This window comes from Oncorhynchus kisutch, linkage group LG18 (genome assembly GCF_002021735.2).
Source record: "Oncorhynchus kisutch isolate 150728-3 linkage group LG18, Okis_V2, whole genome shotgun sequence".
NCBI classification, from domain to species: Eukaryota; Metazoa; Chordata; class Actinopteri; order Salmoniformes; family Salmonidae; genus Oncorhynchus; species Oncorhynchus kisutch.
This window is the reverse complement of record NC_034191.2, coordinates 24914921-24937664: the sequence shown is the minus strand read 5'-3', so window position 1 is coordinate 24937664 and position 22744 is coordinate 24914921. Positions and strand designations below refer to the sequence as shown.

Sequence of the window (22744 nt, the reverse complement as noted above, 5' to 3'; positions counted from 1 at the left end):
ACTGGCCAGCACTAGCTGTAACCCAGACAAACAAATCAGGTATAACCCACATAGCTTCAATCAACACTAGAACAACAACGTAGTTCTGATGAACAGAACTGAGCAGGGCTGTTCAACCTAGTGAAACAGTAAATAAAGACTGTAGCACCAAGCCTAAAGAATAATCAGATCTAAGTGCATACATTTTCATACTTTTTCATACTGGTCCCCCATGGGAATTGAACCCACAACCAACTGCTAAATCCCACAACTACTAAAACACACAACCAACCATGCTCTACCAACTGAGATGTTATATCAACGTTTTGATATATAACATTGTACAAAAGGAGGGACACTTTAAGGAGGGAGGAGAGAGAGGAGAGGAGGAAGTTCTGGTCTGAGACAGGAAATGGAAACAGGTAGGGGCGCTGACTGACATCACACCACAGGAGGCTGCTGAGAGGAGGATGGCTGGAAAGGAGTAAATGGAAACCATGTCTTTGATACCACTCCATTTATTCCTTCCCAGTCACTACTATGAGCCCATCCTCCCCAATTAAGATGCCACCGGCCACCTGTGCATCACACAACTACAGATGACAGGAAGAGGAGGTCACTGGTCAAATCAGGCTAGGGGATCACTGGTCAAATCAGGCTAGGGGATCACTGGTCAAATCAGGCTAGGGGATCACTAGTCAAATCAGGCTAGGGGATCACTGGTCAAATCAGGCTAGGGGATCACTGGTCAAATCAGGCTAGGGGATCACTGGTCAAATCAGGCTAGGGGATCACTGGTCAAATCAGGCTAGGGGATCACTGGTCAAATCAGGCTAGGGGATCACTGGTCAAATCAGGCTAGGGGATCACTGGTCAAATCAGGCTAGGGGATCACTGGTCAAATCAGGCTAGGGGATCACTGGTCAAATAAAAGCAAGAGGAAATGCTTACTTTAATCAGGTTAAGTCTGTCATACTGAAAGGAAATTACAGAGAAAATGAAGAGTTAACCAACATGAAGGAAAGAGATCAGAAACAAGAGAGGGGAAAAGGCTTTGTTTTTGATTTACATGTGTACTAAGAGTACTAGGCTAAAACACTAAAATATCCAGGTTTGCGTACTTGTAGTGCCAAGACACACTATTGTCCTATCTAACTCTACTTTCATGATGTGTCCATGTCTCAGTGTTTTGGTCTGAGATGGGTCTTTATGCTGAGTCTCTATGTACTCTCTCTGTAGTGCTGCTTACTGTTTACAGTTCCATAAACAGCCTCATTGATTGGTGACAGTGGGAGACTGAGCAGAGCCGTCATCACTGAAGCGGCCAGCCAATTAGTTAGTGTGGGAACGCCGGCCCCCTATACAGAGAGGAGCCCCTCTCCCTGCCTGTCTGTCTGTGTGTTTCTGGATTGCATTAGACTAAGGTGACAGAGCTCACGTTGCCTGGGCGACTGCACACAGTGCCAGGGTCATGTGACTCCTGCTGACCGCCGGCTGGGTGCTCACGTGGGACCAGAGAGGGCTGGCACTCGGCCACACCACGGGCCCGAGGGGTGATGTCATCGACTGGGTGTGCTGTGAAATGGGACAGACACCGCCTGAACACCAACTCAACTGACCAAATGTCGCTTGGCTGCCATTTACCCCATCCTGTCTGCCTGTCTCATAGCCCGTGACAAAGCTGAATGTAGCCAAATGCAGCGAATGTGCTGACGTGCAAGGGTCCTTACATGAGAATGCTGTAACTAACCGGTGACACATGGCCTCTGCTGCTGTCTTGTCTGAGGAGAGGAGTGGTGTATTCTGGGCTTTTGATGCGAGGCAGAGAAAAGGAGCTTCTGATGTAGAAAGCTCTAGGGTCATCAAAAATTAGTGTCACACAGGAGTGGTGGAAAGGGATGCGGAAGGAATTTGACAGTGTCCCCCCTGCCACCGTCCCTCAGCATTCAGGCACATACTCAGCATCTCAGAGATTAGGGTGCTCTTAGTTTAGACACAACAATGAGCTATGTTGAAGTTTTAATGGACTTGGGACAGGGGTTGGAGGAGATAGAACAGAAGCACACTGAGACAAGCTGGGAGAGAGATGTGTCTGAAAGCCAGCAGCCCTGCAGGAAGTTAGATGAGAGGAAAGGTGGCAGGGTGGCAGAGGGGGGTAGAGGAGAAGGTTATAGCAACATGGATACCATCTGCAGGGAGTGTGTTCAGATGGAAGAGGTGGGTGGAGGGGGCACAGGACAGCTCACAAGACATGGAGGTGGGGTGGGATTAAAGAACAGAAAAGAGTAATGCTTACTTTGGAAAGTCGCTTGTGAGACTAGCATGCATCAGGAGAAGAACAAAGAAATCAGAAACTAAAAAACTGTAAGATACAACAGCTGAAAGAACCCTTTTTTTTTTAAACAGTCAGTTTCAGATCACAGACATTTCATATGGCGGCAGCGATAGTAAGAGAAAGCAAGCGCTCTGTGTCAAGAAGAAAGGATGAGAGAAGAGAACACAATGACAACAAAAGCAACAGGTGTCTGACACCACAAGGACTGGGGAGCACTGTGAACATTGAGTGAATGGGAAAACGGATGAGAGGTGAGAGAGCCATTACTGCCAACTACCACACTCCTTATCACTTCACAGCAATAAGATTTTCAGAGGAGGAAAGTACTAAATATATCACCCAATATTCTCATGTTCATGTTTTGTTTGAGATGTACGCTGAGTTACCCACAGTCAAAGCTCCTGTCCTTCACTCCACTACCTTACTCTTCAATTCAGATTCTGATGAGCGAGAAGTGAGACTACAGCCTCTTGACCTGCCTACTACCCTCTGTCAGAACGAGCCTTGCAGAGTTGAGATAGCTGCAGTTAATGACTGCCTGAGTGCTGCGATGGAGTGGGCTGACTGACTGAGTGCCCGGCCTGTGATTACAATGCTGCTCTGATAGGACCAGATGGGTCCAGGGGATGTAGGGAGGGAGAGAGGGATGGAGGGTGGGAAAAGGGAGGGAGGGAGAAAAGGATGGAGGGAGGGGAAAAGGGAGGGAGGGAGAAAGGGAGGGAGGTAATAAGGGAAGAATACAGTGAATACAGTGAATCTGAATACAGTGAAGCATCTTTCCTGATGATGATGGGTCCTTATCCACAATTGATGTGCTGAGGGTCTCGTTACTCAGTCTATGATTGGCCAATTGTACGAGAGTGACAGTTAGATCTGACCCATAGTTTGAGGATGGGAGTTGGACATTACCCTATCAGAGTCATAGCAGCGTTTATCAGGAGTACATTATACCACTGTCAATTGGGGCTACATGAGGATGGCATGTTTGATCCAGTACGGTGTGCCGATGCGGAGGTATGATGGGGGTAAAATCACTATGGAATGGAAAATAAAAGCTGATAAAACCATGCCATTTCACAAGATATCACTATATCTCACTCCTTCTCGTTGACTATTTCTTACAGAACATGTTTTATGGAATGCAGGAAGACAATACGACTTTACTGGCAACATTTGGAGGTTAGCAAGACACTATGTCAGGGGTAAACAGTAAAAAACAAAAATCTTATCACAAAACATAATTAATCCCCCAGTATCACCTCAGTGATCACCAAATAAATGTTGATTTCAGATTGTATTGCAAGTGATGTTCAGGGATGATACAAATGTCTTGCTGAACTGACGTGATAGGCCAGACTGACATTATTTATTTGTGAGTTATGAATGCACTGTATGATGAACTAGTCATTTTGAAAACGGCACTGTTGGCAGTACTATTTGAGACTATGACCTACTGTCTTGTAGTGTGATTGGTGGAAGAGGACTATGCCCCTGTACTGTGCTGTAGTGTAATTGGTGGAAGAGGACTATGCCCCTGTACTGTGCTGTAGTGTAATTGGTGGAAGAGGACTATGCCCCTGTACTGTGCTGTAGTGTGATTGGTGGAAGAGGACTATGCCCCTGTACTGTGCTGTAGTGTAATTGGTGGAAGACGACTATGATCCTGTACTGTGCTGTAGTGCGATTGGTGGAAGAGGACTATGATCCTGTATTGTGCTGTAGTGTGATTGGTGGAAGAGGACTATGATCCTGTACTGTGCTGTAGTGCGATTGGTGGAAAGAGGACAATGATCTTGTACTGTAGTGTGGATGGTGGAAAGTAGAGGGCTCTGAGACGGAGACGGCCCACCTGCGCAGTGAGGCTCACCTTGGAGTTCTTGCCTCCGCTGCGGGCGGACTGCAGAGAGTAGGTTCGCTGGACCACTTGCTCGGGGGTGGAGGGAGACTTATCAGAGGAGTGGTCCGAGTGGCCCTTCTCCACCATATTCTCACCAGGCTCCAGGCTCTGGTGCGTAGGTGAGCGCGAGCGTTTAGGACGCAGGACGGGCGAGCAAGCAGGCGTACTCCTGTTCGAGTTACTGGCAGTGCTGGGGGTGAGAAAGAGAGAGAGGGAGTATTAATTATATTTCTCCAAACTCTTTCATCACATCATGAAACTACATATTCTGCACTGTTTGAAAATGTAGGGATGGAGCAAAACCCATTAAAAAACAATGACACACATTACATGAATAACATAGTAGTAACTAATAGTACCACTCTACAGTTCTTTAAACACCTTATCTAAGTGTAAACCATTTTTTTTACACTTATTTTACCAGGTAAGTTGACTGAGAACACATATAGCAACGACCTGTGGAATAGTTATATGGGAGAAGAAGGGGGGATGAATGAGCCAATTGGAAGCTGGGGGTGATTAGGTGACCGTGATGGTATGACGGCCAGATTGGGAATTTAGCTAGGACACCGGGGTTAACACCCCTACTCTTATGATAAGTGCCATGGGTTCTTTACTGACCACAGAAAGTCAGGTCAGCTGTTTAACGTCCCATCTAAAAGACTGCACCCTACACAGGGCAATATCCCCAATGACTGTCCTGTCCCCAATCACTGTGCCTCCTACTGGCCCTCTAACTTCCAGCAGCATCTGGTCCCCCATCAAGGGACCAACCAGGACAAACCCAGCTTAGCTTCAGAGGAGAGCCAGCAATGGGATGCAGGGTGGTATGCTGCTGGCTAAATGTTAATGATGCTAATGTGTTGCCGTCCCACAGGTAATGCTAGGCCTACTAGTGTACCATGTAAAGACCGAGACGTATGTTCCCATTCCCCGGAGTGAGTATTCAGGTTATATCACGGCAAATAGGCTTGAAAGCTACCCACTAATACAGTTAATAACAACAGCAGCTAGCCTACATAACCCACAGACCAAAAACAACAGCAGCAGCTAGCCTACATAACCCACAGATCAATAACCACAACAACAGCAGCTAGCCTACATAACCCACAGATCAATAACCACAACAACAGCAGCTAGCCTACATAACCCACAGACCAAAAACAACAGCAGCAGCTAGTCTACATAACCCACAGACCAAAAACAACAGCAGCAGCTAGCCTACATAACCCACAGACCAAAAACAACAGCAGCAGCTAGTCTACATAACCCACAGACCAAAAACAACAGCAGCAGCTAGCCTACATAACCCACAGACCAAAAACAACAGCAGCAGCTAGCCTACAAAACCCACAGACCAACAGCAGAAGCAGCAGCTAGCCTACAAAACCCACAGACCAACAACAGCAGCAGCAGCTAGTCTACATAACCCACAGACCAAAAACAACAGCAGCAGCTAGCCTACATAACCCACAGACCAAAAACAACAGCAGCAGCTAGTCTACATAACCCACAGACCAAAAACAACAGCAGCAGCTAGCCTACATAACCCACAGACCAAAAACAACAGCAGCAGCTAGCCTACATAACCCACAGACCAAAAACAACAGCAGCAGCTAGCCTACATAACCCACAGATCAATAACCACAACAACAGCAGCTAGCCTACATAACCCACATATCAATAACCACAACAACAGCAGCTAGCCTACATAACCCACAGATCAATAACCACAACAACAGCAGCTAGCCTACATAACCCACAGATCAATAACCACAACAACAGCAGCTAGCCTACATAACCCACAGACCAAAAACAACAGCAGCAGCTAGTCTACATAACCCACAGACCAAAAACAACAGCAGCAGCTAGCCTACATAACCCACAGACCAAAAACAACAGCAGCAGCTAGTCTACATAACCCACAGACCAAAAACAACAGCAGCAGCTAGCCTACATAACCCACAGACCAAAAACAACAGCAGCAGCTAGCCTACAAAACCCACAGACCAACAGCAGAAGCAGCAGCTAGCCTACAAAACCCACAGACCAACAACAGCAGCAGCAGCAGCTAGCCTACATAATCCACAGACCAACAACAGCAGCAGCAGCAGCTAGCCTACATAACCCACAGACCAACAACAGCAGCAGCTAGCCTGCATAACCCACAGACCAACAGCAGCAGCTAGCCTACATAACCCACAGACCAACAACAACAACAGCAGCAGCAGCAGCAGCAGCTAGCCTACATAACCCACAGACCAACAACAGCAGCAGCAGCTAGTGTACATAACCCACAAACCAACAACAGCAGAAGCAGCAGCTAGCCTACATAACCCACAGACCAACAGCAGCAGCAGCAGCAGCTAGCCTACATAACCCACAGACCAACAACAGCAGAAGCAGCAGCTAGCCTACATAACCCACAGACCAACAGCAGCAGCAGCAGCAGCTAGCCTACATAACCCACAGACCAATAACAGCAGCAACAGCAGCAGCTAGCCTACACAACCCACAGACCAACAACAGCAGCAGCAGCCAGCCTACATAACCCACAGACCAACAACAGCTAGCCTACATAACCCACAGACCAACAACAGCAGCAGCTAGTCTACATAAGCCACAGACCAACAACAGCAGCAACAGCAGCAGCTAGCCTACATAACCCACAGACCAACAACAGCAGCAACAGCAGCAGCTAGCCTACATAACCCACAGACCAACAACAGCAGCAACAGCAGCAGCTAGCCTACATACCCACAGACCAAAAGCAGCAGCTAGCTTACATAACCCACAGACCAACAACAGCAGCAGCAGCAGCTAGCCTACATAACCCTCAGACCAACAACAGCAGCTAGCCTACATACCCACAGACCAAAAGCAGCAGCTAGCTTACATAACCCACAGACCAACAACAGCAGCAGCAGCAGCTAGCCTACATAACCCACAGACCAACAACAGCAGCAGCAGCAGCAGCAGCAGCAGCAGCTAGCCTACATAACCCACAGACCAACAACAGCAGCAGCAGCAGCTAGCCTACATAACCCACAGACCAACAACAGCAGCAGCAGCAGCTAGCCTACATAACCCACAGACCAACAACAGCAGCAGCAGCAGCTAGCCTACATAACCCACAGAACAACAACAGCAGCAGCAGCAGCTAGCCTACATAACCCACAGAACAACAACAGCAGCAGCAGCTAGCCTACATAACCCACAGACCAACAACAGCAGCAACAGCAAGCACCAGAAAAAACAGATGGCATACTCTACATGAGTCATGAGGATTAGTGAAAACCATGAGTCAGATAATAGATGTAATATCCCACTGCTGTATCTTTGAAGAGCCAGGAGAAGCACTCACCCGGGGTGCACATGTAAATACACACTGAAAAATTATATTTGGAAAATAATTGGACTTAATCTACCTAACATTGACATTTAAACCTTTATTGGATAGGAGAGGAGTAAAGGAGAGGAGGAGGATAGGAGAGGAGGAGGATAGGAGAGGAGTGAAGGAGAGGAGGAGGAGAGGAGAGGAGTGAAGGAGAGGAGGAGGAGAGGAGAGGAGTGAAGGAGAGGAGGAGGATAGGAGGTGGAGTGAAGGAGAGGAGGAGGATAGGAGAAGGAGTGAAGGAGAGGAGGAGGATAGGAGGTGGAGTGAAGGAGAGGAGGAGGATAGGAGAGGAGTGAAGGAGAGGAGGAGGAGAGGAGAGGAGTAAAGGAGAGAAGGAGGATAGGAGAGGAGTGAAGGAGAGGAGGAGGATAGGAGAGGAGTGAAGGAGAGGAGGAGGATAGGAGAGGAGTAAAGGAGAGGAGGAGGATAGGAGAGGAGTAAAGGAGAGGAGGAGGATAGGAGGTGGAGTGAAGGAGAGGAGGAGGATAGGAGAGGAGTAAAGGAGAGGAGGAGGATAGGAGAGGAGTGAAGGAGAGGAGGAGGATAGGAGAGGAGTGAAGAAGAGGAGGAGGATAGGAGAGGAGTAAAGGAGAGGAGGAGGATAGGAGAGGAGTGAAGGAGAGGAGGAGGATAGGAGAGGAGTGAAGGAGAGGAGGAGGATAGGAGAGGAGTAACGGAGAGGAGGAGGATAGGAGAGGAGTGAAGGAGAGGAGGAGGATAGGAGAGGAGTAAAGGAGAGGAGGAGGATAGGAGGTGGAGTGAAGGAGAGGAGGAGGATAGGAGAGGAGTGAAGGAGAGGAGGAGGATAGGAGGTGGAGTGAAGGAGAGGAGGAGGATAGGAGAGGAGTGAAGGAGAGGAGGAGGATAGGAGAGGAGTGAAGGAGAGGAGGAGGATAGGAGGTGGAGTGAAGGAGAGGAGGAGGATAGGAGAGGAGTAAAGGAGAGGAGGAGGATAGGAGAGGAGTAAAGGAGAGGAGGAGGATTGGAGGTGGAGTGAAGGAGAGGAGGAGGATAGGAGGTGGAGTGAATGAGAGGAGGAGGATAGGAGAGGAGTGAAGGAGAGGAGGAGGATAGGAGAGGAGTGAAGGAGAGGAGGAGGATAGGAGAGGAGTGAAGGAGAGGAGGAGGATAGGAGAGGAGTAAAGGAGAGGAGGAGGATAGGAGAGGAGTGAAGGAGAGGAGGAGGATAGGAGAGGAGTGAAGGAGAGGAGGAGGATAGGAGAGGAGTAAAGGAGAGAAGGAGGATAGGAGAGGAGTGAAGGAGAGGAGGAGGATAGGAGAGGAGTGAAGGAGAGGAGGAGGATAGGAGAGGAGTAAAGGAGAGGAGGAGGATAGGAGAGGAGTAAAGGAGAGGAGGAGGATAGGAGGTGGAGTGAAGGAGAGGAGGAGGATAGGAGAGGAGTAAAGGAGAGGAGGAGGATAGGAGAGGAGTGAAGGAGAGGAGGAGGATAGGAGAGGAGTGAAGAAGAGGAGGAGGATAGGAGAGGAGTAAAGGAGAGGAGGAGGATAGGAGAGGAGTGAAGGAGAGGAGGAGGATAGGAGAGGAGTGAAGGAGAGGAGGAGGATAGGAGAGGAGTAAAGGAGAGGAGGAGGATAGGAGAGGAGTGAAGGAGGAGGAGGAGGATAGGAGAGGAGTAAAGGAGAGGAGGAGGATAGGAGGTGGAGTGAAGGAGAGGAGGAGGATAGGAGAGGAGTGAAGGAGAGGAGGAGGATAGGAGGTGGAGTGAAGGAGAGGAGGAGGATAGGAGGTGGAGTAAAGGAGAGGAGGAGGATAGGAGAGGAGTGAAGGAGAGGAGGAGGATAGGAGAGGAGTAAAGGAGAGGAGGAGGATAGGAGAGGAGTAAAGGAGAGGAGGAGGATAGGAGAGGAGTGAAGGAGAGGAGGAGGATAGGAGAGGAGTGAAGGAGAGGAGGAGGATAGGAGGTGGAGTGAAGGAGAGGAGGAGGATAGGAGAGGAGTGAAGGAGAGGAGGAGGATAGGAGAGGAGTGAAGGAGAGGAGGAGGATAGGAGGTGGAGTGAAGGAGAGGAGGAGGATAGGAGAGGAGTAAAGGAGAGGAGGAGGATAGGAGAGGAGTAAAGGAGAGGAGGAGGATTGGAGGTGGAGTGAAGGAGAGGAGGAGGATAGGAGGTGGAGTGAATGAGAGGAGGAGGATAGGAGAGGAGTGAAGGAGAGGAGGAGGATAGGAGAGGAGTGAAGGAGAGGAGGAGGATAGGAGAGGAGTGAAGGAGAGGAGGAGGATAGGAGAGGAGTAAAGGAGAGGAGGAGGATAGGAGAGGAGTGAAGGAGAGGAGGAGGATAGGAGAGGAGTGAAGGAGAGGAGGAGGATAGGAGAGGAGTAAAGGAGAGGAGGAGGATAGGAGAGGAGGAGGATAGGAGAGGAGTGAAGGAGAGGAGGAGGATAGGAGAGGAGTGAAGGAGAGGAGGAGGATAGGAGAGGAGTAAAGGAGAGGAGGAGGATAGGAGAGGAGGAGGATAGGAGAGGAGTGAAGGAGAGGAGGAGGATAGGAGAGGAGTAAAGGAGAGGAGGAGGATAGGAGGTGGAGTGAAGGAGAGGAGGAGGATAGGAGAGGAGTGAAGGAGAGGAGGAGGATAGGAGGTGGAGTGAAGGAGAGGAGGAGGATAGGAGAAGGAGTGAAGGAGAGGAGGAAGATAGGAGGTGGAGTGAAGGAGAGGAGGAGGATAGGAGAGGAGTGAAGGAGAGGAGGAGGAGAGGAGAGGAGTAAAGGAGAGAAGGAGGATAGGAGAGGAGTGAAGGAGAGGAGGAGGATAGGAGAGGAGTGAAGGAGAGGAGGAGGATAGGAGAGGAGTAAAGGAGAGGAGGAGGATAGGAGAGGAGTAAAGGAGAGGAGGAGGATAGGAGGTGGAGTGAAGGAGAGGAGGAGGATAGGAGAGGAGTAAAGGAGAGGAGGAGGATAGGAGAGGAGTGAAGGAGAGGAGGAGGATAGGAGAGGAGTGAAGGAGAGGAGGAGGATAGGAGAGGAGTAAAGGAGAGGAGGAGGATAGGAGAGGAGTGAAGGAGAGGAGGAGGATAGGAGAGGAGTGAAGGAGAGGAGGAGGATAGGAGAGGAGTAAAGGAGAGGAGGAGGATAGGAGAGGAGTGAAGGAGAGGAGGAGGATAGGAGAGGAGTAAAGGAGAGGAGGAGGATAGGAGGTGGAGTGAAGGAGAGGAGGAGGATAGGAGAGGAGTGAAGGAGAGGAGGAGGATATGAGGTGGAGTGAAGGAGAGGAGGAGGATAGGAGGTGGAGTAAAGGAGAGGAGGAGGATAGGAGAGGAGTGAAGGAGAGGAGGAGGATAGGAGAGGAGTAAAGGAGAGGAGGAGGATAGGAGAGGAGTAAAGGAGAGGAGGAGGATAGGAGAGGAGTGAAGGAGAGGAGGAGGATAGGAGAGGAGTGAAGGAGAGGAGGAGGATAGGAGGTGGAGTGAAGGAGAGGAGGAGGATAGGAGGTGGAGTGAAGGAGAGGAGGAGGATAGGAGAGGAGTGAAGGAGAGGAGGATAGGAGAGGAGTGAAGGAGAGGAGGAGGATAGGAGGTGGAGTGAAGGAGAGGAGGAGGATAGGAGAGGAGTAAAGGAGAGGAGGAGGATAGGAGAGGAGTAAAGGAGAGGAGGAGGATTGGAGGTGGAGTGAAGGAGAGGAGGAGGATTGGAGGTGGAGTGAAGGAGAGGAGGAGGATAGGAGGTGGAGTGAATGAGAGGAGGAGGATAGGAGAGGAGTGAAGGAGAGGGGGAGGATAGGAGAGGAGTGAAGGAGAGGAGGAGGATAGGAGAGGAGTGAAGGAGAGGAGGAGGATAGGAGAGGAGTAAAGGAGAGGAGGAGGATAGGAGAGGAGTGAAGGAGAGGAGGAGGATAGGAGAGGAGTGAAGGAGAGGAGGAGGATAGGAGAGGAGTAAAGGAGAGAAGGAGGATAGGAGAGGAGTGAAGGAGAGGAGGAGGATAGGAGAGGAGTGAAGGAGAGGAGGAGGATAGGAGAGGAGTAAAGGAGAGGAGGAGGATAGGAGAGGAGTAAAGGAGAGGAGGAGGATAGGAGGTGGAGTGAAGGAGAGGAGGAGGATAGGAGAGGAGTAAAGGAGAGGAGGAGGATAGGAGAGGAGTGAAGGAGAGGAGGAGGATAGGAGAGGAGTGAAGAAGAGGAGGAGGATAGGAGAGGAGTAAAGGAGAGGAGGAGGATAGGAGAGGAGTGAAGGAGAGGAGGAGGATAGGAGAGGAGTGAAGGAGAGGAGGAGGATAGGAGAGGAGTAAAGGAGAGGAGGAGGATAGGAGAGGAGTGAAGGAGAGGAGGAGGATAGGAGAGGAGTAAAGGAGAGGAGGAGGATAGGAGGTGGAGTGAAGGAGAGGAGGAGGATAGGAGAGGAGTGAAGGAGAGGAGGAGGATAGGAGGTGGAGTGAAGGAGAGGAGGAGGATAGGAGGTGGAGTAAAGGAGAGGAGGAGGATAGGAGAGGAGTGAAGGAGAGGAGGAGGATAGGAGAGGAGTAAAGGAGAGGAGGAGGATAGGAGAGGAGTAAAGGAGAGGAGGAGGATAGGAGAGGAGTGAAGGAGAGGAGGAGGATAGGAGAGGAGTGAAGGAGAGGAGGAGGATAGGAGGTGGAGTGAAGGAGAGGAGGAGGATAGGAGAGGAGTGAAGGAGAGGAGGATAGGAGAGGAGTGAAGGAGAGGAGGAGGATAGGAGGTGGAGTGAAGGAGAGGAGGAGGATAGGAGAGGAGTAAAGGAGAGGAGGAGGATAGGAGAGGAGTAAAGGAGAGGAGGAGGATTGGAGGTGGAGTGAAGGAGAGGAGGAGGATAGGAGGGTGGAGTGAATGAGAGGAGGAGGATAGGAGAGGAGTGAAGGAGAGGAGGAGGATAGGAGAGGAGTGAAGGAGAGGAGGAGGATAGGAGAGGAGTGAAGGAGAGGAGGAGGATAGGAGAGGAGTAAAGGAGAGGAGAGGATAGGAGAGGAGTGAAGGAGAGGAGGAGGATAGGAGAGGAGTGAAGGAGAGGAGGAGGATAGGAGAGGAGTAAAGGAGAGGAGGAGGATAGGAGAGGAGGAGGATAGGAGAGGAGTGAAGGAGAGGAGGAGGATAGGAGAGGAGTGAAGGAGAGGAGGAGGATAGGAGAGGAGTAAAGGAGGAGGAGGAGGATAGGAGAGGAGGAGGATAGGAGAGGAGTGAAGGAGAGGAGGAGGATAGGAGAGGAGTAAAGGAGAGGAGGAGGATAGGAGGTGGAGTGAAGGAGAGGAGGAGGATAGGAGAGGAGTGAAGGAGAGGAGGAGGATAGGAGGTGGAGTGAAGGAGAGGAGGAGGATAGGAGAAGGAGTGAAGGAGAGGAGGAAGATAGGAGGTGGAGTGAAGGAGAGGAGGAGGATAGGAGAGGAGTGAAGGAGAGGAGGAGGAGAGGAGAGGAGTAAAGGAGAGAAGGAGGATAGGAGAGGAGTGAAGGAGAGGAGGAGGATAGGAGAGGAGTGAAGGAGAGGAGGAGGATAGGAGAGGAGTAAAGGAGAGGAGGAGGATAGGAGAGGAGTAAAGGAGAGGAGGAGGATAGGAGGTGGAGTGAAGGAGAGGAGGAGGATAGGAGAGGAGTAAAGGAGAGGAGGAGGATAGGAGAGGAGTGAAGGAGAGGAGGAGGATAGGAGAGGAGTGAAGGAGAGGAGGAGGATAGGAGAGGAGTAAAGGAGAGGAGGAGGATAGGAGAGGAGTGAAGGAGAGGAGGAGGATAGGAGAGGAGTGAAGGAGAGGAGGAGGATAGGAGAGGAGTAAAGGAGAGGAGGAGGATAGGAGAGGAGTGAAGGAGAGGAGGAGGATAGGAGAGGAGTAAAGGAGAGGAGGAGGATAGGAGGTGGAGTGAAGGAGAGGAGGAGGATAGGAGAGGAGTGAAGGAGAGGAGGAGGATAGGAGGTGGAGTGAAGGAGAGGAGGAGGATAGGAGGTGGAGTAAAGGAGAGGAGGAGGATAGGAGAGGAGTGAAGGAGAGGAGGAGGATAGGAGAGGAGTAAAGGAGAGGAGGAGGATAGGAGAGGAGTAAAGGAGAGGAGGAGGATAGGAGAGGAGTGAAGGAGAGGAGGAGGATAGGAGAGGAGTGAAGGAGAGGAGGAGGATAGGAGGTGGAGTGAAGGAGAGGAGGAGGATAGGAGGTGGAGTGAAGGAGAGGAGGAGGATAGGAGAGGAGTGAAGGAGAGGAGGATAGGAGAGGAGTGAAGGAGAGGAGGAGGATAGGAGGTGGAGTGAAGGAGAGGAGGAGGATAGGAGAGGAGTAAAGGAGAGGAGGAGGATAGGAGAGGAGTAAAGGAGAGGAGGAGGATTGGAGGTGGAGTGAAGGAGAGGAGGAGGATTGGAGGTGGAGTGAAGGAGAGGAGGAGGATAGGAGGTGGAGTGAATGAGAGGAGGAGGATAGGAGAGGAGTGAAGGAGAGGGGGAGGATAGGAGAGGAGTGAAGGAGAGGAGGAGGATAGGAGAGGAGTGAAGGAGAGGAGGAGGATAGGAGAGGAGTAAAGGAGAGGAGGAGGATAGGAGAGGAGTGAAGGAGAGGAGGAGGATAGGAGAGGAGTGAAGGAGAGGAGGAGGATAGGAGAGGAGTAAAGGAGAGGAGGAGGATAGGAGAGGAGGAGGATAGGAGAGGAGTGAAGGAGAGGAGGAGGATAGGAGAGGAGTGAAGGAGAGGAGGAGGATAGGAGAGGAGTAAAGGAGAGGAGGAGGATAGGAGAGGAGTGAAGGAGAGGAGGAGGATAGGAGAGGAGTAAAGGAGAGGAGGAGGATAGGAGAGGAGTGAAGGAGAGGAGGAGGATAGGAGAGGAGTAAAGGAGAGGAGGAGGATAGGAGGTGGAGTGAAGGAGAGGAGGAGGATAGGAGAGGAGTGAAGGAGAGGAGGAGGATAGGAGGTGGAGTGAAGGAGAGGAGGAGGATAGGAGGTGGAGTAAAGGAGAGGAGGAGGATAGGAGAGGAGTGAAGGAGAGGAGGAGGATAGGAGAGGAGTAAAGGAGAGGAGGAGGATAGGAGAGGAGTAAAGGAGAGGAGGAGGATAGGAGAGGAGTGAAGGAGAGGAGGAGGATAGGAGAGAAGTGAAGGAGAGGAGGAGGATAGGAGAGGAGTAAAGGAGAGGAGGAGGATAGGAGAGGAGTGAAGGAGAGGAGGAGGATAGGAGAGGAGTAAAGGAGAGGAGGAGGATAGGAGGTGGAGTGAAGGAGAGGAGGAGGATAGGAGAGGAGTGAAGGAGAGGAGGAGGATAGGAGGTGGAGTGAAGGAGAGGAGGAGGATAGGAGGTGGAGTAAAGGAGAGGAGGAGGATAGGAGAGGAGTGAAGGAGAGGAGGAGGATAGGAGAGGAGTAAAGGAGAGGAGGAGGATAGGAGAGGAGTAAGGAGAGGAGGAGGATAGGAGAGGAGTGAAGGAGAGGAGGAGGATAGGAGAGGAGTGAAGGAGAGGAGGAGGATAGGAGGTGGAGTGAAGGAGAGGAGGAGGATAGGAGGTGGAGTGAAGGAGAGGAGGAGGATAGGAGAGGAGTGAAGGAGAGGAGGAGGATAGGAGAGGAGTGAAGGAGAGGAGGAGGATAGGAGGTGGAGTGAAGGAGAGGAGGAGGATAGGAGAGGAGTAAAGGAGAGGAGGAGGATAGGAGAGGAGTAAAGGAGAGGAGGAGGATAGGAGGTGGAGTGAATGAGAGGAGGAGGATAGGAGAGGAGTGAAGGAGAGGAGGAGGATAGGAGAGGAGTGAAGGAGAGGAGGAGGATAGGAGAGGAGTAAAGGAGAGGAGGAGGATAGGAGAGGAGTGAAGGAGAGGAGGAGGATAGGAGGTGGAGTGAAGGAGAGGAGGAGGATAGGAGAGGAGTAAAGGAGAGGAGGATAGGAGAGGAGTAAAGGAGAGGAGGAGGATAGGAGGTGGAGTGAAGGAGAGGAGGAGGATAGGAGGTGGAGTGAATGAGAGGAGGAGGATAGGAGAGGAGTGAAGGAGAGGAGGAGGATAGGAGAGGAGTGAAGGAGAGGAGGAGGATAGGAGAGGAGTAAAGGAGAGGAGGAGGATAGGAGAGGAGTGAAGGAGAGGAGGAGGATAGGAGAGGAGTGAAGGAGAGGAGAGGGATAGGAGAGGAGTAAAGGAGAGGAGGAGGATAGGAGAGGAGGAGGATAGGAGAGGAGTGAAGGAGATGAGGAGGATAGGAGAGGAGTGAAGGAGAGGAGGAGGATAGGAGAGGAGTAAAGGAGAGGAGGAGGATAGGAGAGGAGGAGGATAGGAGAGGAGTGAAGGAGAGGAGGAGGATAGGAGAGGAGTGAGGAGAGGAGGAGGATAGGAGAGGAGTAAAGGAGAGGAGGATAGGAGAGGAGTGAAGGAGAGGAGGAGGATAGGAGAGGAGTAAAGGAGAGGAGGAGGATAGGAGGTGGAGTGAAGGAGAGGAGGAGGATAGGAGAGGAGTGAAGGAGAGGAGGAGGATAGGAGGTGGAGTGAAGGAGAGGAGGAGGATAGGAGGTGGAGTAAAGGAGAGGAGGAGGATAGGAGAGGAGTGAAGGAGAGGAGGAGGATAGGAGAGGAGTAAAGGAGAGGAGGAGGATAGGAGAGGAGTAAAGGAGAGGAGTGAAGGAGAGAAGGAGGATAGGAGAGGAGTGAAGGAGAGGAGGAGGATAGGAGAGGAGTAAAGGAGAGGAGGAGGATAGGAGAGGAGTGAAGGAGAGGAGGAGGATAGGAGAGGAGGATGATAGGAGAGGAGTGAAGGAGAGGAGGAGGATAGGAGAGGAGTAAAGGAGAGGAGGAGGATAGGAGGTGGAGTGAAGGAGAGGAGGAGGATAGGAGAGGAGTGAAGGAGAGGAGGAGGATAGGAGGTGTAGTGAAGGAGAGGAGGAGGATAGGAGAGGAGTGAAGGAGAGGAGGAGGATAGGAGGTGGAGTGAAGGAGAGGAGGAGGATAGGAGAGGAGTGAAGGAGAGGAGGAGGATAGGAGAGGAGTGAAGGAGAGGAGGAGGATAGGAGAGGAGTGAAGGAGAGGAGGAGGATAGGAGAGGAGTAAAGGAGAGGAGGAGGATAGGAGAGGAGGAGGATAGGAGAGGAGGATAGGAGAGGAGTGAAGGAGAGGAGGAGGATAGGAGAGGAGTAAAGGAGAGGAGTAAAGGAGAGGAGGAGGATAGGAGAGGAGGAGGATAGGAGAGGAGTGAAGGAGAGGAGGAGGATAGGAGAGGAGTAAAGGAGAGGAGGAGGATAGGAGAGGAGTGAAGGAGAGGAGGAGGATAGGAGGTGGAGTGAAGGAGAGGAGGAGGATAGGAGAGGAGTGAAGGAGAGGAGGAGGATAGGAGGTGGAGTGAAGGAGAGGAGGAGGATAGGAGGTGGAGTAAAGGAGAGGAGGAGGATAGGAGAGGAGTAAAGGAGAGGAGGAGGATAGGAGAGGAGTAAAGGAGAGGAGGAGGATAGGAGAGGAGTAAAGGAGAGGAGGAGGATAGGAGAGGAGTGAATGAGAGGAGGAGGATAGGAGAGGAGTGAAGGAGAGGAGGAGGATAGGAGAGGAGTAAAGGAGAGGTGAGGAAGAGAGGAGAGGAAAGGAGGAGAGACGTGGAGGAGTGGAGCAAGGGACGCTTCCCTTCCTGAACCACAGGCCAACCTGTTTATTAGGTCCTGTCTCTTGAGACAAGCCTGCAAAGACAACGTCCCAAATGACACCCTATTCCCTTTATAATCCACTGCTATTGGTCAACGCTAGTGAACTGGTTGGGGAACTGGGTGGGGAACTGGGTGGATAACTAGGTGGGGAACTGGGTAGTGGACTAGGTGGGGAACTGGGTAGTGGACTCGGTGGGGAACTGGGTAGTGAACTCGGTGGGGAACTGGGTAGTGAACTGGGTGGATAACTTGTTGGGGAACTGGGTAGTGAACTAGGTGGGGAACTGGGTGTGGAACTGGGTGGATAACTAGGTGGGGAACTGGGTAGTGAACTAAGTGGGGAACTGGGTGGGGAACTGGGTAGTGAACTGGTGAACTGGGTGGTGCTGGGTAGTGAACTGGCTGATCCTAACTGTCAGGGAGTACCCAGAGCAGTACCCAGAGCTGATCTCTCATCTAACTAATGGGATGGATCATCAGCTCTGATCGAGTATATTGTGGTTACAAACAAATTATGTGGTGTTGTTATTTGATAAGCAAAAGTGTGTTTGTACAAATGTACTGCATGTTTCTGGAGAACTGACTGTATGCACACGTACCTACTGCATAATACTTCAATATACAAGACAATGATGATTCAGAATATGTTTGAGCATTTGTGAGTATAGGCCTATACTCATGTGTGTGTAACGGTATACAATTGAAGTCGGAAGTTTACATACACTTAGGTGGGAGTCATTAAAACTTGTTTTTCAACCACTCCACAAATTTCTTGTTAACAAACTATAGTTTTGGCAAGTCGGTTAGGACATCTACTTTGCGCATGACACAAGTCATTTTTCCAACAATTGTTTACAGACAGATTATTTCACTGTATCACAATTCCAGTGGTTCATAAGTTTACATACACTATGCATAGACTGTGCCTTTAAACAGCTTGGAAAATTCCAGAAAATGTCATGGCTTTAGAAGCTTCTGGTAGGCTAATTTACATAATTTGAGTCAATTGGAGGTGTACCTGTGGATGTATTTCAAGGCCTACCTTCAAACTCAGTGCCTCTTTGCTTGACATCATGTGAAAATCTAAAGAAATCAGCCAAGACCCCCCCAAAAACATTGTAGACCTCCACAAGTCTGGTTCATCCTAAGGAGAAATTTCCAAACGCCTGAAGGTACCACGTTCATCTGTACAAACAATAGTATGCAAGTATAAACATGCAGCCGTCATACCACTCAGGAAGGAGACACGTTCTTTCTCCTAGAGATGAACGTACTTTGGTGCGAAAAGTGCAACTCAATCCCAGAACAACAGCAAAGGACCTTGTGAAGATGCTGGAGGAAAGGAAGAAGCCACTGCTCCAAAACCGCCATAAAAAAGACCGCATCTGCACATGGGGACAAAGATCGTACTTTCTGGAGAAATGTCCTCTGGTCTGATGAAACAAAAGTAGAACTGTTTGGCCATAATGACCGTTGTTATGTTTGGAGGAAAAAGGGGAGGCTTGCTACCCGAAACGTTTGACCCAAGTTAAATAATTTAAAGGCAATGCTACCAAATACTAATTGAGTGTATGTAAACTCCCTACCCACTGGGAACGTGATGAAAGAAATAAAAGCTGAAATAAATAATTCTCTCTACTATTATTCTGACATTTCACATTCTTAAAATAAAGTGGTGATTCTAACTGACCTAAAACAGGGAATTTTTACTGGGCTTAAATGTGAGGAATTGTGAAAACTGAGTTTAAATGTATTTGGCTAAGGTGTATGTAAACTTCCGACTTCAGCTGTATGCATGTAAAAGTGTACAGGATATATGAGTGTACAGGATATATGAGTGTACAGGATATATGAGTGCACAGGATATATGCGTGTACAGGATATATGAGTGTACAGGATATATGAGTGCACAGGATATATGAGTGTACAGGATATATGAGTGCACAGGATATATGAGTGCACAGGATATATGAGTGTACAGGATATATGAGTGTACAGGATATATGAGTGTACAGGATATATGAGTGCACAGGATATACGAGTGCACAGGATATACGAGTGCACAGGATATATGAGTGTACAGGAAATGTCTCACAAGCGGCCCTCATAACATGTAGTGCTGTGGTATCAGCGAATAATGCAATGAGCTGGTACAAAGCAGAGGACACTGCTATTTCTCCTGCATGTGAATCACTGCCTGAACCCAGAGACAGTCTGACACACACACACACACACACACACACACACACACACACACACACAAAACAGAAGTATAGACGTACGCACCCACAGGGCGTAGATGCACCTGGGTGCACATTCACGCAGACACTGACACACACAAGCACACACACAGAACAGTTCTCATATGCCAGTGGGCTGTGTGAGCTGCATCATCTTTCATGTCACATCCTGGCTCAGTTACTAACGATCTCACGCTCATCTGACTTTCATCAGATCTACAGAACCAGACAGAGTTAAGATCAGAACTGAGCACACACCATACTAGAACTACCCAGTCAGATATCTGCCAGTCATCATCATTACCATTAACTGTGGGTTTATAACCCCATTATGGCCAGTCTCACTCCATAAGTTTAATGGCTCTGACTGACCCCAGGGTCATAATGATCACAGGCCCTAACATCACCTGCTGTCAGCTCTGTTCTCTGTCTCCTGATTGGATAGAAGCCTATGCACCTGTATTTCAAAACATGAATCATCACCCTAAGCCAACTAATATTGCATGCCTAGAGCCTAAATGCATTGAATGTGCGTCTGAAAAATGTTCAGAACAGTGCAGCCAGTTATCGTGAGCATTCAGAGTTGGATCACACATCCCTCAACATGATAAAGGCTGCATCTCCATGGAAACCAACATCACTGCTTTTCGTCAGGGAATTCTCAGCAGTGCTCTCCTCGAGATAAAACAAAACAATGGGAACATGGATAAATCCTCAGCATATGAATGGAGGTTTGATCAGCTCACTCCCAGTAATGTGTGTCTTTGCTTATTAAACAAGACCAGGTACACATGCTGCTAACATGTACAGTCAGACAAGAGCGTTATAGCCTTAGCCAAATCAAATCAAATGATATAGGTCACATGCTTCGTTTACAATAGGTGTAGACTAACAGTGAAAACATTTACTTATGGGCCCTTCCCAACAATGCAGAATGTAAACAAATAATAACATGAGGAATAAGTACACATGCTACAATGCCTTACTCTATGAACCAAACACATTACTGTCAAGTAAATTGTCTCCCGTTTGTTCAGCATGAGAGGAGAGGACAGATACATGGGCGGTAAGAATGGGATCCTACTGTAGAACAATAGAGACAGCTGTTTCTGGACGTTAGCCTATACCTGAAGCTGACACAGAACAATGACACAAAATATTAAAGTAGCTGCACCATTTGTATATTATGACTCGTAAGAGAAAATGATGTGGTTGTCATGACTAGTGAGAGACAATGCATGGCGGATTGTGGGTAAACAGCTAAAAAGCCTATCTGGCTTCTCGCCCCCACAAATGAAGCGCAACAAAGCACCGTCTATATGAATATTGCTATAGCAACTGTGACTAGAGAGAATTTCTTTAAATATTCATAATATGCTTCTATATATAATCTACTGGGCAGAGACAGACCTTCTGTTGAGCTTGGCCTTTTAACTGGAAATAAGGGATTTGGAGAGGGAGGGAGGGAGAGAGAGACAACACTATCATGGTTGACTTTGATTGAGGATAGAGTAGAACTGGGTAACCTGACACTTTTCCCGCTACATTAGTATAATACTCAATCTGCCATCTAATAACATAATTTGCAGTTTTGAAGCCTGGCCTCACAGCCATACAATACTTATGATACCTACTAATGGTCTAATTACTTTAGACAGAAAGTAGGGAGGTTTATCAGGGAGGATGTATGAGTGTTTAGTTGCGACCGTCTAGCAATCCAAAGGTTGCATGCTCGAGTCGAAGACAACTGTAGCATTTTAACTTTTCCCCTAACCCTAATTCTACCCTTAACCCATTTGACCTAACCTTTGTCGTTAGTTCACCTAACCACCAACAGAAATTCAGCCCATAATTCTCTTTGTTGTTACGATGCAACTAGCAAACTGGCCTCAGAGAAAGACATATAACACTATACGTTCTCAAATATGTATAATATGTTACTTCAAGCAATTCATACGACCGGGTAAGACGTATGATACTGTACATCCTCTAATTTGTATGATATTTTTTACATTCATAACGTATCCTAAAGTAATGTAATATATCATACTAAACGTACGTACCAAATCCTACAAATTGCCCTGAGACCAGGTTGTGTGTGTAGCTACAGCAGTTCCCTAAGGCAGGGAAGCAGCTGGGCTGATCTGCATTACAGCACCAGAAACAATCAGTCCTGACTGTATTGTATGTAAGATAAGGTTGATAAGAACATGGACTGTACATACTGCAGCAGAACGACAAAACAATGCACTTGGACTGCACTTGGAACACAAATAGACCAAATATAGACCACACAAGCAAATTATGGTCAAAGAAAGAACACTGAGCAATAAGATGCAGGTTGAAAAGCAATATAATGAGATTGGTACTCTACACATGCCCAGTGTGAAAAGCAAATCCGTCTGCTGGTGACACTTTGTTGCTGTCTTTTTGTAATGTGCTCTAAATCTCTGGGCTCAGGCTATCCAAATGAGGAGGGCAACGCTTCGCTTCACAATGCACGGAGTTCCGGGCTGTTCCGAGGGGCCTTGTTCTCACTGACGCTTTTGCTGACCCTGGAAAATACCCATCTGGCAATGGACCTTGTGCTTCACCATGCTAAAAGTGCAGGGGTGGACCGAGCACAACACACGCACGCACACAAATCATGCATGACATAGCTTCAAACAGCACATACACACAACTAATACTAGCCTACACTTTCACACACCACACTCAAACATCACGTACACACACCCATGCAATAAACTCCATACAACAAACACACTACCCCCCCCCCCCTCCCAACTACCTAACTGCCTAACACACACACACACACACACACACACACACACACACACACACACACACACACACACACACACGTTAAATCCGCTTGGACCACAGAACTACAAGGCCACCATATCCAAGCCGATCGATGGTCTCAACTCCTCACCAGTCAATCATAGGCACAACAGCATCCTTTACATTGTTCACAAACATCCAGCTGCCGTTGGTTGCTGTGATGCACTCAAAAACCTCCATATCCTCATATAGAGAAAGGAGCAGCAAGGAGCCGTTCATCCAAGGCTCATCTGAGAGCTCCTTCTCCTCCTCTCTCCCCGGGAGAGAACAGAACAGAATAGAGAGAAGAGAAGAGCCCTGGGAGATTTCCTTCAGCAGGCTTAGGGGTCTGATCTCCTCCTGCCAGCGTGATCTCTTAATAACAAGCTAGATTACGTCCCTGTGACAACACCTGCCAAACGGGACAAGAGGATCGCTGTGCTGTTGACTGACACTCCCATTCCACCCCCACCCATCTGCATATACAGCACTGGAATGCAGCACAAGTGTGTCTGTCTTTCTGCATGCAG

General features: G+C 49.2%; 1 protein-coding gene across 8 annotated transcripts in view; it reads right to left on the bottom strand.

Moving 5' to 3' along the window:
- LOC109909201 (protein Aster-B) overlaps positions 1-22744 on the bottom strand; it is a 139937-nt gene that overhangs the window by 18269 nt on the left and 98924 nt on the right. For all 8 annotated transcript variants that reach the window (XM_031795584.1, XM_031795585.1, XM_031795581.1 and 5 more), the window contains one exon: positions 4182-4401. In XM_031795584.1, the coding sequence (XP_031651444.1) occupies positions 4182-4401 (220 nt within the window). The remainder of the gene's footprint in view (positions 1-4181; positions 4402-22744) is intronic.